Here is a 16,358-nt window from a genome sequence, read left to right as displayed (position 1 = left end):
AGGTTTCATATATTTTGATAGTACAGAAACTGCCCTTCTTAAAGTTTTTTCATGATATTTTATTAGCAGTTGATTTCCGGAAAGATAGTTATCCTCATTCTACTTGATCTTACAGCAGCTCTTGATACCACTGACCATGGTATTTTATTAAGCCGTTTGGAAGATGTTGGCATTATGGGTACTCCATACATTGACTACTGCAATTCGTTATATCTTGGTTTATCGCAGCATTAATTATCTCATGATTTCATCACCATCTTAGGATTGCTTGTCAGCAAGTATGTTTACAGAGCATTTTAACATGTTTTTGAAAGCTCCCCAAATGGTAATGGTTAGAAAAAGAATGCTAATATTAGGCCAACAAAGTGCACTTTCTGCTTTTCAATAAAGAAAGTGAGATCATGCTTATAAACTATTTTATACCACTGAAGCGTTTTTCTGTAACAGCAGACAGAAATTTTGTAAACAAATATAAACAAATCACGTTTATATTAATGTTTGTTGTAATATGTAATTTTTCTCTTTAGTAACAACTAATGTAACTAACCATGCTGGCTTAGTGGTTAGCACTGTGGGCTCCCACCTCCAGGGTTCGATTCCTGCTTCTTGTTTCTGTGTGTAGACATTGCAAGTTTTCCCCGTGCTTGGTGGGTTTCTTCTGGGTCGTCAAATTTCCTCCCACATTCCAAAGACATGTAGATTAGGCTAACTGGTAGTCCCAAAATTTTCTGTAGTGTGTGCGTCCAGCAATGGATTGGCACCATGAGCAGGATCTACTCCATCTTGTGCCCAAATTTTCATGGGATAGAAATAATAATAATGGGTGGTAATGCCTATTCACATCGGCCACATTGCACCAGTCAAATTATTTCCCTGTAACAGCAAACCTATTTCATGACTTATTGCTTACATAGAAGAGTTTAAAGTAGACATGAGACCAATACACAAAAGACCTCTCTGACCTCACTTAAATACACACTAAAGGGGCCCAAACAGTAAGAAAACCTATAGAAGGCTGAAATCCAAACTCATCCATCTTGAAAAAAAATACTGAGAAATGAGGAAAGGTCCATTTTTAGATCCTTGGTGGCTGAGACAACAGCCAGCAAGGATCTATTCAAACTCAGAGGTCAGACAAACTCAGTCCCAATCCATCCAGATGTTATTGTTAAAAATCTCCATTTCAGAGCATTGTTGTGAAAGAAAGCCAAATTATCTAGCCCAATGTATAATAAGTAGATTTATTTAAAAAAAGAAATTCACTGAGACTTCCTGACAGCAAGCTAGAGAAAAGAGGCTCTCCAACAATATGTGCTTTATATGTAGTGAATAACCAATAGTATCCATTGTTTTCAGTTCAAGTGTCAAGCATAAATTAAAATTTCTAAAAACATTAGGGATTTTTTTTTTTTTTTTTTACAATATTGAATTGCCAGGAATATTATACACAATATTGTGAATACTTAGGAGAAATGGGTGTGGGTTGAACAATTATTCTATTCATAAAAGGAAAACACTTCCAGATGTAGAGAACATAAAAGTTAAATGTTTATTCTTTCTTCAACTTAGGCTCTAGTTAGATGTTTTGTTCAGTTTAGTTTTCCAAATGTACACTTCTGTAACAGATAACAGCTACAATAAGTTGTAGCTGAGAACTAGATAATCCAGTTACCATTTATTTTGAATTCGATAGCTGTTCGGTATTTTGTAACCTATTGCATTTGCCAATGATCTTCAGCTCATATTACTGCAGTTAAACCCAGATGTGGGTTTGTTTGAGTTGGACTTAGAAATTTGTTGTTCTTACACCAATGCCCTTGGTACTTTGGAAACCAATTACTGTCTGTTCTTTCCTGGTGACCTATATGGCAAGTGGAAAAATAACAGAAAATGTAGAAAGGGGATTTACTCAAAAGCCATAGTAATTGTTACAACACTAGAGTTAAGGAATACTAAATGCCTAAAAGGCTTTTAATTTAAAGTTATTTATTGGTAATGGAAACTGTTCAAGCAGTAAATTTAATAGTTTTATGTTGCATTGCAACTAAGACTGATGCATAACAAACTCAAAAATTCCGCTGGTTCATAAGCCTTTCACATCTAGACACATTTAGTAAAGCAGAATTTTCTAGGCTATCTTGGCTTTTTTACACTTCTGTGAAGTCCCAGCGTGGTCAGTTAGTTTCTCTACACATCTTCTCCGCCTGCTTGGTCGTGGTATTCTTGTCTGGAAAAGAATAATTACTAATTTAAGAATTTCAAAGTCTATTACAGAGATTAAACAAATCAATAATGGCAAAACAATTATGGATTATTTGGCTTTGAACATTCATGCTTTTCCCCCTGTAGTTCAGCTTATTGTACATCATCATCTTCAGTAAAGATGGGGTAATCACAGAAGAAATCATCTTACACTGTTGATTATTCACCTTCATTTTAGAGTCTGTGAGCTGGTTGTCATAAGCTTGTGTGATGTGTGAATTTTCATCTGAGATCGTACCTACAAAAATGTAACATTATAGCTGAGGGTCACAAAGCAAAACTTTGTTTAACTTGTTTAATCATTTACTTTTAAACGATTTAAAGATAGATTCAAAACAATAATGCTTAAAAAGTAACACTTAAAACCCAATAGACAAAAGACTTTTAACCAAAGCACTATTGAATTATCAAGACTGATTGTTCAAAGGGTGTTGATTAATTCTTTATGACGACAGCCTTGGCAGTACTTAAAAAAGTGAAAGATAATTAAAAAAAAAAAACACTCCTAAATAAATGGAGGCTCCACATGATATAAAAATAATGTCAATGATAAATACACACAAAAACATCTAAACAAAGCAGAACATTTTAAATAGTGAGTATTAAAGATGCACCGATCGATAAGCCATTCGGTGCTGATAGTGCAAGTACTTCCAATGGATTTGAATAAAACGCCTTGGAATGTTCTTTTATTTTAGCGCATACTCACTGTGTGTTGGCCTGTGCTGGACTAGTATACTCAACCACATGTTGCGTCTCTGACTCCAGTTCCCAGGAGCCTCCACTTCATAGAGGCGCTCCCTTTGTTCCTGATGAATCTCTAGGTATTTCTTGCATACTGCATACAAAGAATGGGACTAGGTGTAAAAGTCAGTTTCCATCCCCAAAATATTGCAAAATGCAGATGTTCATTCAAGAACCTTATATAACTTGTTTTTTTTTAAGGAAGAGAAAAGAAATTACTTTGCAAAAGCTGTTAATATCAAATATCCAGAATTGATAAACTAATAAGAACTAAATAAGGCAGAATGCTTCAATTATCATTAATATTAAATTGATGACATGCATGTAGTTTGACAAGTCACTGTTTTAACTTTTTCAACCTACACTAATCTTTTCTGCAAAATACAACATGCCATTGTATAAGTCATAAGAAAATGTCATTTATCTTATACACAACTTACAACTGATATTTAAATAGAAAGAAAGTCTTAATATTTAGAAAATAAGGCTATGACATCGCTTTACATTGGTGAACAAAATAGTAGGACAAATGGCTTACTATTTGTTATCATTTTGGTGGCGTTTTATTTAGGAACCAAAACCTGTCTTATAGTATGTTCATAATTTGTAATCAGTACCGAATTTCAGACAAAATTTATGATTATTTATGGAGCATTGTTTTATTTCAGGTCACATGGTAAAAGTTAGCACTGTGGCCTCGCACCTCCATGGTCAAGGGTTTGAGGCCTGCCTTTGGGTCTACGTGCCTGAAGTTTGAATGTCCTCCCTGAGCTTGGTGAGTTTGACCGTAAGGTATGTGTGTGTGAGCATCCATCCACGGTATACCCTCCCTAGTAACCCGAGTCCAGGCCTCCTGCTACCCTATTTGTAAATGCCATGATGTGTTTTATCATTATGTTCAGTAAAGGTCATAGCAACAGTGCAAGAATAAAAAAGTTGCTGTTATTGAATATCACCCCATATAAAAAAAGAATTTAGGAATTACTGTGCAAAAAAGTAATTGCCCCCCTAATTACCATGAAACTAACTGAACCAATAATTCAGCTGAGTGTATAAAGCCAGGCTTGGATGCTGCTTAACATTTTAACCACTCCATCAGAGAAAACTAAACATTTCATCAAGCACACAATGTCAGGATAAGTTTCTTTGGACCTCTCCTTAGTGTGCATCACTAAACTACAGTGACTGACATTATCTGTTAAACTGTAAAAAGTTGGAACAGAAAATAATAACAGGAGCAGTCAGCCAGCCAAAATTTTCTCAAAGAAAGCATTGACAACTCAGCCAAGAAATCTAATAAAAACTTCCAAAAGAACATCAAAAGAACCACAGGATTCTTTAGTTTTAGCCTAGGTCAGCATTTATGTCTCCACAATAGCATTCATGGAAAAAGACACTTCTAACAGTATAACATGAAATCAAATCTGCAGACATTTGGAGTTAAAGTGGTTCTTTATGATTTGTTGACAGACCAAATTGTGTTTTGTCCTTAGCCTGTCTTACCTCCATACATACTGGAAGATACGGGGTAACTAATACCCAGCACTTTTTCTGTGGGCATGGAATCACAGAAATCCTGGAGCATCTGCATGGCCAGTCCATTTCTTCTCCAGTGGCTGCGCACAAACACAGTGTCCAGAACAGGGAGGAGGTAACTCTGACCAGTGTATTTATTGCACAGGCTTCCTTAAAGAACAAAGAAACACCAAATCCCTTCTATTGAATGATTAAACAAGATGAAGTAAATCGGACAGATCTGTCTAATAAGATATTTAGTGTTTTTATAGGATGTAATAGTCACACCTTTCTTTTTTACAGTGTAAAAGCCAACGGCTTCTCCATCTTGCCAGAAGATTTTGCCATATTCTGACACAGGAGGAGATGAGAAATATATTTGTTCATCCAGAGACCTTTCCAACAATCCAAACACAATCTGGCTTAGCAGGAAGAGTATAACTCTCTCCATCGCTGACTCCACCTGTAGTGATAAAGGTAATAATCTCTATAAAATGTCTGGTATCAATGACTTTATATCCTTGAGCTATACTGTAAAAAATCTGAATGACCAGCCAGACCTTCCATCTACATAAACAAAATTAGTAACAGCTGGGCTAAATCTTGTTTAAGCATGTGACCAACTTACAAACAAAAGTCCATTTCTGGATTTGGAGGATGTCTTCAAAACATCACTGATGGGCCACCACTTGTGATGTATGAATACGGCAACCACTGAGGAGTATGTAACAGAATGTCTCAAAACAGTATATGTATATATGTATATAATAAACTAATGAATGGAAATCTGAATGTTGTTAACCTTGGGTTTCATCTCCCAGTAAATGGAGTGCGAGAAGTGAATGAGGTGGATCATCCTCGCTAAACAGCCTGAGCTGGCCTATATTGTCATAAGTTACTTTTACCTGTAATCAGTTTTTACAACTTCTCAAACATTTTTTTTTGATTGTATAGCAGGATATTGTTGTCTCTGCTGTTGTGTAGCCATGAAAACTGACCTCTGTTCCATTAGGAAGGCGAAATGACTTTGTGTCTCTCTCAAGACTCGACAGGTAGTCAGAGACACGGCACAATTCATCATAATCCTGACAAGGTAGGTCCACTGGGTAGTTCACTAGAGAAATTAAAAAGGTCCAATTATGGCATTTTTAAGGTTGCTAATATTGCTTAATGAGTCTCTTAAAACAGGTTTACATGTATGCAAGTTCAAAAACTGACACACTTCAGTTTTCTCTAAAAATAGATTAAATTTTATCCCATTTCTAAATGATTCGTAAACGACTCGTGTAAAGCAGTTCGAAGATTCAGTCTGTCTAAACCCCTCATTTCCGTGAGCCCTCACTGCTGTGATTGGTCAGATGGCGCGGTGATTTATGATTGGTCAACCGTTACAGCGTGTGTTAAAAAACAAAACGCAGATGACCATAACTAAACGACGGCGGACCTGGAGACCTGTCAATGCATAGAAAAGATTGCGTCAGTTTTACCGTGTAAGGACCGACCAGCTAATATTATATTAACTGTGGCTACAAAAATCGAGAGGTCTTTTATCTTTGTGACGGTGTTGCGTTAAAAGGCCCGTGAGCAAAAAGGACAAACACAAACAATCAGATAAAGCAAACATGTATTATACAAAAATAAATAAAGTAAACAAAAAAGGTGCACCACAACCAAACAAAGATATAAACAATATATACAAACTACATATAATAAACTGTATGTGTATGTGAACGCGAGTGAGTGGAAAATGTCCGAAGTCCGTGTTTATTGTATGTGTGTACATACCAAAAAAAAGCAAAAAGGACAAACACAAACAAGTAGATAAAGCAAACGTGTATTATACAAAACTAAATAAAGTAAATAAAAAAGGTGCACCACAACCAAACAAAGATATAAACAATATTTACAAATTATATATGATAAACGGTATGTGTGCGAGTGAGTGGAAAATGTCCGAAGTCCGTGTTTATTGTATGTGTGTTATCTGAGTATACAAAGTATGGTTCGGTCTCACCGGGGTTAATGAAGTCCAAAGGGCCGATAACGGAGGGTGAGAAGTCCATAGAATATGTCCACTCAAAGATAATCTGGTTAAAAAATCTTCGAAAGAAAATGACCCACAACAACCTCTCCTTCTCTCGTCCATACAAATAACTGCAGCGCTGTTCCACTATTACCCAACCTGTGTGAGGTAATGTTAATTGTAAGATGGTGGGCAAGTTGTTCGTAACGTAGAATGTGGGCTGGCAAGTTGTTCGTGAAGTAGAACGTGGGCGGACATTATGCAAATATGTTACAGAGTGACGTGGATCCGAGTAAAAATAGATTTGCTAACGACTCGTTTAGGCGAATGTGAGCAGATTCTTTTTTTTAATAGACAAAAACTCCATTTATCGTGCACTGTCAGCGTCACAGATAGTGCAGATAGTTTATTTTTACATACAGCTACATGACACTGCATAAAAGAAAATATTTGAAAAAGCATAATAGGACCTCTTTAAGGACCATATGAGCAATTCTTTAACAAGGTAATTCTCCCAAGGATTCTAGCCATTTCCTGTTAACTTACTGTAATAAAAATCCATTTCCTTTTTAAAATTTGTATTTCTGATTGCAATTTAAATTTAGTAATGATAAGTAAACCCAACAAACCCATAGTAATGACGGGTGGCTTAATACGAGTTTTTCTCTGTCTTCTTACTTTATATCCTTTTCATCATTCATATCCTGGGTTTTCATCTGACAGCCAAAGTGCCTAATTTTTTTTTATTTGTGTTACAACCTCAGCAACACCCTTTGCATTATTAAATACAAAATCATTAAATCATTTACTGTATACTGTGTGTATATATTATATGTATTTGTACATTACGGACCATAGCATTATTCACAGTTTAGAATAGTGCATAAAATTATATATGCCAGTTATCCACTAAGTTGGTATAAAACTAAAAGTTATTCATTATTTTTCGATTTTTTTATGATTAACGTTAGTACAGAACTGCTGAAACTGCAGCATAATAAAGCCAGCGTCATGACGTCACCGCGCCGCCGCGTGCGCGCACACACGCAAAACCACCCCCACAAGCAAACTTATAGTCAAAATATTAAAAATAATAGTTCTGTAAATTCATTTTAAAACGAATCTTTGTGCGGGGTTAAGCCCACTGAACTTGGATACAGGATAATCATCTCTCTTTTACAGGCGGACTATTTTAGCTCTTTGGTGAATAAAGAGTTCATGCTTAGCGTAGGCCTAAAGTTTCCGCCAGTGCGCGCTGACTATTTCTCATAGTTTTATTGTAAGCCGAAGACTATTTGCAATTAAGAAGGATTATTTTTTTTTATATGTACAGTTTTCGAGTTACATTCAGTCCAAGCCAGTCGGTTGTTCCTACCTTGATGTCCGACCGGCTCAGAGTTGGATTCCATTTTGGAGCCACAATAACCTTTGAAATCTTGCCACTTGTAAAACAGCGCCATCTGCTGTGTCAATGAGTTACAGCAGTTGCTTTTTTTTAATTTAAAATATTTTATCCATTTTATATTCAATATTTGTAACATAACATGGTATGACTACGGTCTACCTTTAAACGTTTTGGGGAACGTTTTAATATATTTTATTACACGATTAGTAATCAAGGTATTATGTTTAGAAACCAAGTCTTCCTCTTCAGTAATAATGTATCTAACACTTGATCAATATGATTAGAAAGACAGTATCCCTAGTATCTGCTAGTGATTATCATTAGTGTGCTGGTTAAATTGAACTTCTTCAGCTTGTTTTTGATGTAAAATGTAAAATTTGTTGTTGATGTAGCTGGACAGTGTCAACTTTAAATCTGATTCATTATAGAATTTTTTGAAACACATTTTTTTTGTCATTAAGTTTAAGCAGCAAATGCACAGCTGTTGAAAAATAGTTTCCCCAATTTTTCCTAGGTTCCTGTTCTGTATCAGATACTGCAACCCCAAACACTAAGAATGCAAACACGAACTTTTAAGATGTGAAAGAATTGTCATAGTTTCATGCAAAATAAAAAAATATATATATAATTTATCACACACACATTTTTAGACATTGGAAGCCTATTAAGCTAAGAATAAAACACAAAAAAGAAGTAGATAAATTGTTCTATTTCACTCTGGCCACTGTAATGAAGAATAAGAAATGACAGTAGACACTGAGGAGGTCAGCAGCAAGAGGCGTGTTTGTAGAATCTTTGCTTTGGCATAAACAGTCTTCTGGATGGGTTGAATCCTTAAAGACATTGCTAGTTCTCTTGTGTAGACAGCTAGCATAGGCTATGTCCAAATTGGTGAGCTTGGTCCCATGTAGCTATTTATGCACAATCCTCTGTTCAGTCGTAACTATTAGTTGCTAGGTCTCTCTGGCAGTGCAGTGCAGCGGGTGAACCACACTGTGACAGTGCCAACGAATGCTTTCTATCATGCTCCTGTACAAATTTACAAATAGCTGAGAGGGTACTTTGGCTTTCTTGAGCTTTTTTTTCACCAAATAGTAAGTGTTAATGGTCCATGATAAATCCTTTGTGCATACCCAGGAATTTGATGGTCGATGAACCCTTTCAGCCTCCCCACCATTCATGTGGAGATGGGCAGGTGTTTTTTTTTCCTGGTTCTCTTGTTGTCTAAAACGATCACCATTGTTTTAGTAGTGTTAACAACCAGGTCCCTAATCAAACACCACTTAACAAGGTGTTGAACTCTATATAGCGTGTCTCATCATGTTCTTATCAATCCTACTATTGTGGTGGTATCAGCAAACTTCATTATGGTGTTAGAGGAGGGGGGGTGTACTCATGTGTGAATAGGGTGAAAAGGATGGACTGAGGACACACAACCATTCCGACATTCTGTAGTCTGTTTGTAAGAAAGTTTAAAATTCATGGGCAGAATGTGATGGTTAATCCCAGCTTGTTGCGCTTGATTAGGCTCTGGAGGAGATGCAGATGATGGTGCATTAAATATTAAAGTGACAGGTTGTTGAGCTTCCTCAAAAGGAGCATTGCAGAAATTAACTCCCCCGGTATGTTTAAGCCACTAAAACTGAGTTTAGAAGAGGATAAACACGGGTAAATCGTAACGATTCTATTCTTGTCCTCTATAAAAAAAAATAGTTGCCTGATTTGGAGTAGACCCATGTTGAAATGAAAGTTTGTGCTGGCTTAAGCCCTATTCGGACGGGACTAGTTTTTATAGGGGGTCGTTAGAGAAATTTGTTTCACAGACGTACTTTGTGATTTTAATGCCGTCCGAATCTGCCATGTCTCTCACACGACCTCTGTAAAAAATTCCAGAGCAAATTACCTACTGTTTTTCAGCAAACTCGGCGGTCCTCTGAAAAATCTAATGCCTGTGATTGCCAAAAGATTTTTTTTTCCAAAACGCGTTTTCTTTTGTGTTTTGGTCAACGTGAACGACCGTACTATCTCCAGCGCGCCGGTATTCAAGTTTGCGCACCAATAGAGACAGGGGTAGCTGCAGATCGGAGTAATGGGCGTGTCGAATGGTTGGGGCGTGCCGAAAGCTCTTTATGATTGGTTGCACAAGTTGCCTGTTTAAAGGCTAATATTAAACTCTATTGTTCTTTCTAATGCTTTTAAGTAATGCAGCCAACATAATCCTCTATATTAAAATTCAATTATTTTTCTGTAAAATATCGATATTACAAACATTCCTTTCTAAACAGTCTACTGCGTTGCCACGGGTTACTGACGTCATCCTCGCGCGTTTGAGTCATGGTCGTGGCTTAAAGGGATATATAGCTCCGACCGGAAACTAACAATGAAAGAAATTGTTATATCTATTGAATCATTTTTCACGTCTAAAACTAATTCTTTCTGTAATACAAAAAGTTGTATTGTTGTATAGTGAGAGAACAAAAACGTTAGATTGATGTGCGCATGCCCAATAGAGCTCGAGCTGTATTCCTTCTAGCCTTAACTTTATTAAACCCATAATCAAAATTAAATTACAATTATTTATTTAAAAGATAAAACCACAAGCTGTTTATAAAAATTTTACGCAACGCAAAAGCTCCTTTCACCCACCAGTTTCTTTCGACATGCCCTCTACCCTTCGGCACGCCTATTGCTCCAGCCTGCAGTTATCCCTATTTGCACCAATAGTGTCTTGTGCAACGCCCACATGTAAAACACTCCTACCTGCGTAATAAACACGGAGATGTTAGTCCCGTCCGAATGCATACATGAAATGACAGACGTCGTCTGAAAAAATTCTAACTCAAACCCATCTGAGTAGGGCTTTAGTCAGCCAAAAGATGGAATCGTGCATCCAATTTAGATGAGATCAATTATGAACAAAAAAAAAGATATATAACAACTCAATTCTAAATATCAGAATGAATGTTTGAAATCCCCATCATTACACATTTATTGCTCTGGGCTACAGTTTTATTCTAAACAGAAAACCTTACTTGATTTTCTTTATACTGGGTGCTGTAGTTTTCCTGCTCCTACTCATAAAAGTTAAACAGGGGGTAAAATTGGTTTAAAACTGAGTACGTAAACTTCACTTCATGTAAAAGGTCAGCTCAGTTTAATTGAAAGTATATCATACATCATACATCATACATAAATGCGCCGATCGAGTAAAAAAATATAACTATAATTATCCTGGCATGGGTTTTTAATTGAATATCAGTTAATTCTCAAGCTCTGCAGGTGCTGTGGCTGTTGCAGGAGCAAAATAACATTTAAAAAAAAACATAAATCTCTGCTCCTTTGAAGCAAAATGGTTGCAACAATGTTGCTGAGGTACTAATAAAATCACTTGTGGAGCATTGTTTGAGTTGTTTAGTTTAAAAAAAAAAAAACTGTGTGAATAAAAACATGTATTGACTCAATTTTAAATCCTAGACAAGCTTCACATTCATATTATATTTATTTCCTGTTATATTGCAAATTTGTCATTTGAATGCATCATGTTTTACAAAATATAGTTATGATGACTAAAACATGACCAATATTAATATATGAATAATAAAAATAGGCTATCACTCTATCGCAGGGCACACACATACACGCTTATTCACATACTACGGGCAATTTGAGAACGCCAATAAGCCTAATCTGCACATCTTTGGACTGTGGGTGGAAACCCATCAAGCACAAGGAAAACATGCAAACTCCATGCACAAAGAGACAGGACACAAGCCTAGCCGGGAATCGAACGCGTCCCTGGAGGTGGAAGGCGACAGTGCTAACCCCTACACCACCACTATACCACCGTCTAAGAAAGTATGAACATTATATAAAATTTTATATAATGTATACATGAATGGATAACCAGCCCTGAACAAAAAAAAGTCTCAAAAGCACTAATATATTGTTGGACCACTTTTTGATTTGATTACGATACATATTTAATGTGGCATTGTTCAAGTTCAAGTAGGCTTTATTGTCACTTTAACCATATACAGTTAGTACACAGTGAAACGAAACGTTCCTCCAGGACCAAGGTGCTACATGCAACATAAATTTACAACATAAATTAACAGAAAAACTAAACTAGCTAACTAAGAGGCCTAATTAGCTGGCTGGCAGAGACAAGACAGATTGACCTAACATAAATTACAACATAAATTAACAAAAACTAACTAACTAAGGAAGACTATCTACAGGGTTTTTACAGACAACAAAGTGCACATGCAAATGTGCAAACAAAAGCAACAAATAAATTGTTTCAATAAGCTTATGAAATTTCACATTTACTTTCAGCCACAGTTGCAATAATTTCTCTTCAAGAACTTGTATTGATGATGGGCAAGTCAGACCACTGCGTACAGTTTACATAACATAAAGGCCACAAAACACATTCAAAACCTTTGTAGACAAGACTTCTGTGAACTGGATCTTTAAACATAGAATTTTTTTGTCAAAAACAATGTATTGATTTACATTTTCAATGACACCTTTTGTTTAGAAAGGCTAAATGCGAGGAGGCATGAATGATCTTGAATATTGCTGCAGAGAAGATAAAGACATGCATAATGAGGCTTTCAGGCAGGTATGTGACTGAGAGGGAAGTGCTACAAAAAAGAATGCAAAGACTAATAATATATATTTAGTCTGTAGTTTATTGAGAATTCAAACTGTCAGACAAAATATTTACTATATTACCTTGCAATGATCTTAGAAACAAGATCTTAGTATCTTAATCTTAGTACAAGATAAAAAAAACAGGGTGTTATGTTTGTTAAAGCCCACTCTTGCACACTATACAGTCACACATATCTGTGCCACTCTTGAAAACAGTTTCTGTTTAACTGAAGACACAGGCAAACATCGCATGCCTGACATTTCCATGGTGTTTTTTGCCGCTTGGCATACACGGTTTTGCAAACTACACACATCCTGCGACCATCACTCGCAACATTCCTGGCATCAGAGCTTAGATCGACTACTGAAACTGGCACATGGTCACTATAGACCCGTTTTGGTGCTACTTTCTGTGAGACACCACAAAGCTCTGTGATAAGTTGTTCCATGAACTCCTTATGGGACACATCACCATGTAGCTCTTTATGCACAATGAAGGTGTTGGTGGCAGCAATGTCCAAGAAGTGTAGAAAAATCTTCCTGTACCACTTCATTGTTTTGTGCTGTGCAGTGTAGTACTGTAACAGCTGGCCAGACAAGTCAACCATGTGCCGGTTGTATGCAGTCACAGGAGCAGGACATGGAAATTTCTTTGTCCTCCATGTACCTTGTGACTTCATCTTCCTCTGCACAGTGTCTCCTGTATAAGCAGAATGGATGGTGGAACAGACAGACACCTCTTGTGTGTCCATCCACTTCACAAATACAAGAGGCCCATCCCGAATCCACCTGATGGACCCCCTTGCAGACTCATTGGAGAGTGAATTATCTGCATTCCGAGGACAGTCTTTCCTGTTGTCTCTGTATGTCCCACATGCACCAAACTTCATGGTAAGCAAGTCCTTTAGGAGCTTTGGACTTGTGAAGAAACTGTCCATGTACACATGGTACCCTGAGCCTAAAACTTTACGATCCAAAAGAGATGTCACAGCATCATATGATAGTCCATGTCCTGAGGGAAAGTTGTTCTTTCCCGTGTACACGGAAAAGTCCACAGTGTATCCATTTGAGGAATCAGCAAGAACAAACAACTTGAAGCCGAACGTTGTTGGCTTGGCTCTGATTCCTGTGTGTGCTTTGCATGCCACCACTCTCTCATTCACTGTTAAATTTCTTCTAGGATGATAGATAGTTTTGCAAGCAAGGCGGAGAGTGTCCATAAGAGGTTTAACCCTGAACAGGCGATCATGTTCAGATGTGCCCCTCTTTTTGTCATTCTCCTTGTCTGCATCAGGGTGACTCATGTGCACATTCCATGAAATTGTCCGATATCTCTCCCTTGACATAACCTTAGCTGGAAAAGGTACTGTGAAAATACTGCTCTGTCGCCAGTAGTCCTGGATTGAGGGCAACTTCACCATGGCCATGTAAAATACAAGTCCAATGTAGTGGTACATCTCAGTGATGCCGACATCTGTCCATTTATATTTGTGTCCCTTTGCAGTTGCCTTGGCAGCCTGAGCATTGGTGTTGTCACACAGAGTTGAAACAGCTCTCTCTGAAAAAAACTGTTTGAACAGACTCATGGGAGAATGCGAGTCAGCAGATCTCAGTTGTGGTCCAGGTTCTCGTGCAGGCAGGAATCGCAAAGTCTGTGGAATCGTGTCAGCTTCAGTCTCTGTTTTCCATGACATAGTGGACTGACTGTATTTTGCCTGCTTGTTTTTCCTTGCTTTCTTTCGAACAGGCTGATCATTTTCACTGTCAGAACTGTTTATAAAAAAAAAACAAAAAAAACATAAACGTGTTATCATTATAAACCACTAGTCGCCATGCATAAAGACAAAACAAGCTTTTGTCTTACATTTAGTAATGTCATACAAGTACTTGTAAAAAGAACATTGCATCTTTATGTGCATGCTTGTACATGTGTTAATGTCTGTGTACTCAGTATGATTAGGATCATGATAAGACGAGGGTGATACAGCCATATTCCTAAAAATAAATAAATAATTTATTAGCATACATTGTAAACAATAAACTGACAGGTAATTAATGTATATGGCACACAGTATATGCATATTTCTTGGAACAGTTAATGTTGAGGTGTATCAGCTACTCATGATCTGTAAAGCCGTCATAAATGCTTTAATCTGAGGTGCTGTTTGTTAATTGGTGATTTTTAAGGTTGGTAACTCTATTTCTCTGCAGCAGAGGTAAGTTTTGGAAGACAAAACCAAAACTCACCACTACTGCAGAGAAATGGAGTTACCATGGTCTTTATGAGAATCAGTTTCATCTTGGTGCTTGATGGGTTTCGCAAATGCACTTGACAAATACTGTTCTTGCAAGAACTATTCCAGAAAGGCTGACCTCTATGTCTTAAAATATCAACTGACTGTTGTTGTTGTTGTTACATAATTACCTGATTTCATGTGTTATATTATAGTTTTGGTATTCCAGGATTGTTGTAGAATGTAGAAAACAAATCACTAAACAAAATAAAAGAAATTTGCAAGTAATCCCAAACTTTTGAGCGATTGTGTGTGTGTGTGTGTGTGGAGGGAGGGAGAGAGATCTCTAGGTGGTAGTGATGCAGAATTCCAGCTAAAGGCACAGAAACCTCCAGTTGGCGGTAATGTAACCAAGTGGGTTCCAACCGCCGTTAGACAACAAAGAAGAAGAAGCTAACTCAAACCTAGAGAAATACATTATCAACTGAAAACGAAACATGTATACACAGAAATAATAAATAATAATGTTAAGACCGCAGCACGTTACAAACATGTACACCTGAGCAGATATTCGCGGACATTTGAGACGCTGATAAACTTTCAAAAGCTGGCCAAAACGAGGGAAGTCCAAAAATAATATTAGTTTTATAGTTTTACTTGAACTTATATTATCAGAAATAAGAACTATACAAGACTTAATAACTTACTCATCGGAACAATTTGCTGGATTCTCCTCAGTTGGATCAATTCTCTCCTCAAAATGCAGCTGTTCGTCGTCGGAGTCGTAATCTTCATCCGAGGAGCCGCTAAATTCTTCCTCACTGTCCGGAGCCACCTGAGGAGATTTCTCGGCTGTATAGCGGGCCATCTTCCACACGCGTATGGAACTCACTGAATCCTTGTGGAAACCTGGTGCTTTTTATTGTATTGTCAGGAGAGCGCTTACCTTGAGAGCGGACCACTCGAACTGTTTACCCTGTGAATAGCGCATGGTAGTGATAGTGTTCTTCTTCTTTGTGGTTTTTTTTTTTTTTGGCGGCCGCCAGCCTTCTTGTAAGTGCATGTTACCGCCATCTGCTGGACTGGTGTATTAAACATCAAATTGGCGTGGACACACAAAAAACTATACAGTATATTAGATTATATCTATTAAGACAGTTTCGTTTGGTTAATTAATTAATCTACTAGATATTTTTCCCTATGATTTTTTCTACTGTCATTTTTAAACCAGCGTATTGCGTTGTCTGAGATCTTGTTTTTCCATGTCATTTATTTTGCAGTATATCAGTGTATGCACCACTGTCTCCATTTGTCCATAAAATTCACATTCTCCAGTTAGGTGTTTGCCTATTATTCTAAGACTCTGTGTGCCCTTTACTTATAGGTGAAGTGCTATAATGATTTCCTCACTTCTGTTTCTGTTAATAATGTGTTCTATTATTTCTATTTGAACATTTTCACTTTTGAGTGCTTGTTGGGTGAGTTTATCTGCTTTTTTATTTCCTTTTACTCCTTTAAA

The 16,358-nt window shown here is 37.0% G+C and overlaps 2 protein-coding genes across 6 annotated transcripts; both read right to left on the bottom strand.

Moving 5' to 3' along the window:
• Positions 1–1,227: 1,227 nt before the first annotated feature.
• fam169b (family with sequence similarity 169 member B) lies at positions 1,228–8,010 on the bottom strand. 4 transcript variants are annotated; one of them, XM_053501141.1, is made up of 9 exons: positions 7,920–8,010; positions 5,520–5,635; positions 5,324–5,426; positions 5,150–5,235; positions 4,810–4,984; positions 4,510–4,692; positions 2,972–3,100; positions 2,430–2,500; positions 1,228–2,227 (listed from the first exon to the last, which is right to left on the bottom strand). In XM_053501141.1, exons 1-9 carry the CDS (start codon positions 8,002–8,004, stop codon positions 2,129–2,131), a joined length of 1,047 nt encoding a protein of 348 aa, XP_053357116.1. In that variant the 5' UTR covers positions 8,005–8,010; the 3' UTR covers positions 1,228–2,128. The 4 variants fall into 4 exon arrangements, with proteins under 4 accessions (XP_053357116.1, XP_053357115.1, XP_053357113.1 ...); XM_053501140.1 differs by lacking the exon at positions 1,228–2,227 and having other exon boundaries at positions 2,234–2,500; XM_053501138.1 differs by lacking the exons at positions 1,228–2,227; positions 7,920–8,010 and adding an exon at positions 6,536–6,689 and having other exon boundaries at positions 2,234–2,500.
• A 4,615-nt stretch (positions 8,011–12,625) lies between these two features.
• On the bottom strand, positions 12,626–15,840 carry LOC128527984 (piggyBac transposable element-derived protein 4-like). 2 transcript variants are annotated; one of them, XM_053500679.1, is made up of 3 exons: positions 15,547–15,840; positions 14,553–14,600; positions 12,626–14,375 (listed from the first exon to the last, which is right to left on the bottom strand). In XM_053500679.1, the coding sequence occupies exons 1-3, from the start codon at positions 15,705–15,707 to the stop codon at positions 12,791–12,793; spliced, it is 1,794 nt and encodes a 597-aa protein (XP_053356654.1). In that variant the 5' UTR covers positions 15,708–15,840; the 3' UTR covers positions 12,626–12,790. The 2 variants fall into 2 exon arrangements, with proteins under 2 accessions (XP_053356654.1, XP_053356655.1); XM_053500680.1 differs by lacking the exon at positions 14,553–14,600.
• Positions 15,841–16,358: the final 518 nt, after the last annotated feature.

The sequence above is a fragment of the Clarias gariepinus genome, chromosome 7 (genome assembly GCF_024256425.1).
Source record: "Clarias gariepinus isolate MV-2021 ecotype Netherlands chromosome 7, CGAR_prim_01v2, whole genome shotgun sequence".
NCBI lineage: Eukaryota > Metazoa > Chordata > Actinopteri > Siluriformes > Clariidae > Clarias > Clarias gariepinus.
Note: the sequence above shows the minus strand (reverse complement) of the source record. Positions and strands in the feature narration are given on the sequence as shown.

Bases quoted from the DNA above. Each gene is read 5' to 3' on its own strand.
- fam169b (XM_053501140.1), bottom strand. From the start codon at position 8,004: ATGGCGCTGTTTTACAAGTGGCAAGATTTCAAAGGTTATTGTGGCTCC. The intron at 4,985-5,149 runs GTAAGTTGGTCA...TTATCACTACAG, and splicing joins CCAGAAATGGACTTTTGTTT to GTGGAGTCAGCGATGGAGAG. The intron at 4,693-4,809 runs GTGTGACTATTA...TTGTTCTTTAAG, and splicing joins TTACACTGTAAAAAAGAAAG to GAAGCCTGTGCAATAAATAC.
- LOC128527984 (XM_053500679.1), bottom strand. From the start codon at position 15,707: ATGGCCCGCTATACAGCCGAGAAATCTCCTCAGGTGGCTCCGGACAGT. The intron at 14,601-15,546 runs GTAAGTTATTAA...ATTTATTTTTAG, and splicing joins CCAGCAAATTGTTCCGATGA to GAATATGGCTGTATCACCCT. The intron at 14,376-14,552 runs GTACACAGACAT...TTTTATAAACAG, and splicing joins CATGATCCTAATCATACTGA to TTCTGACAGTGAAAATGATC.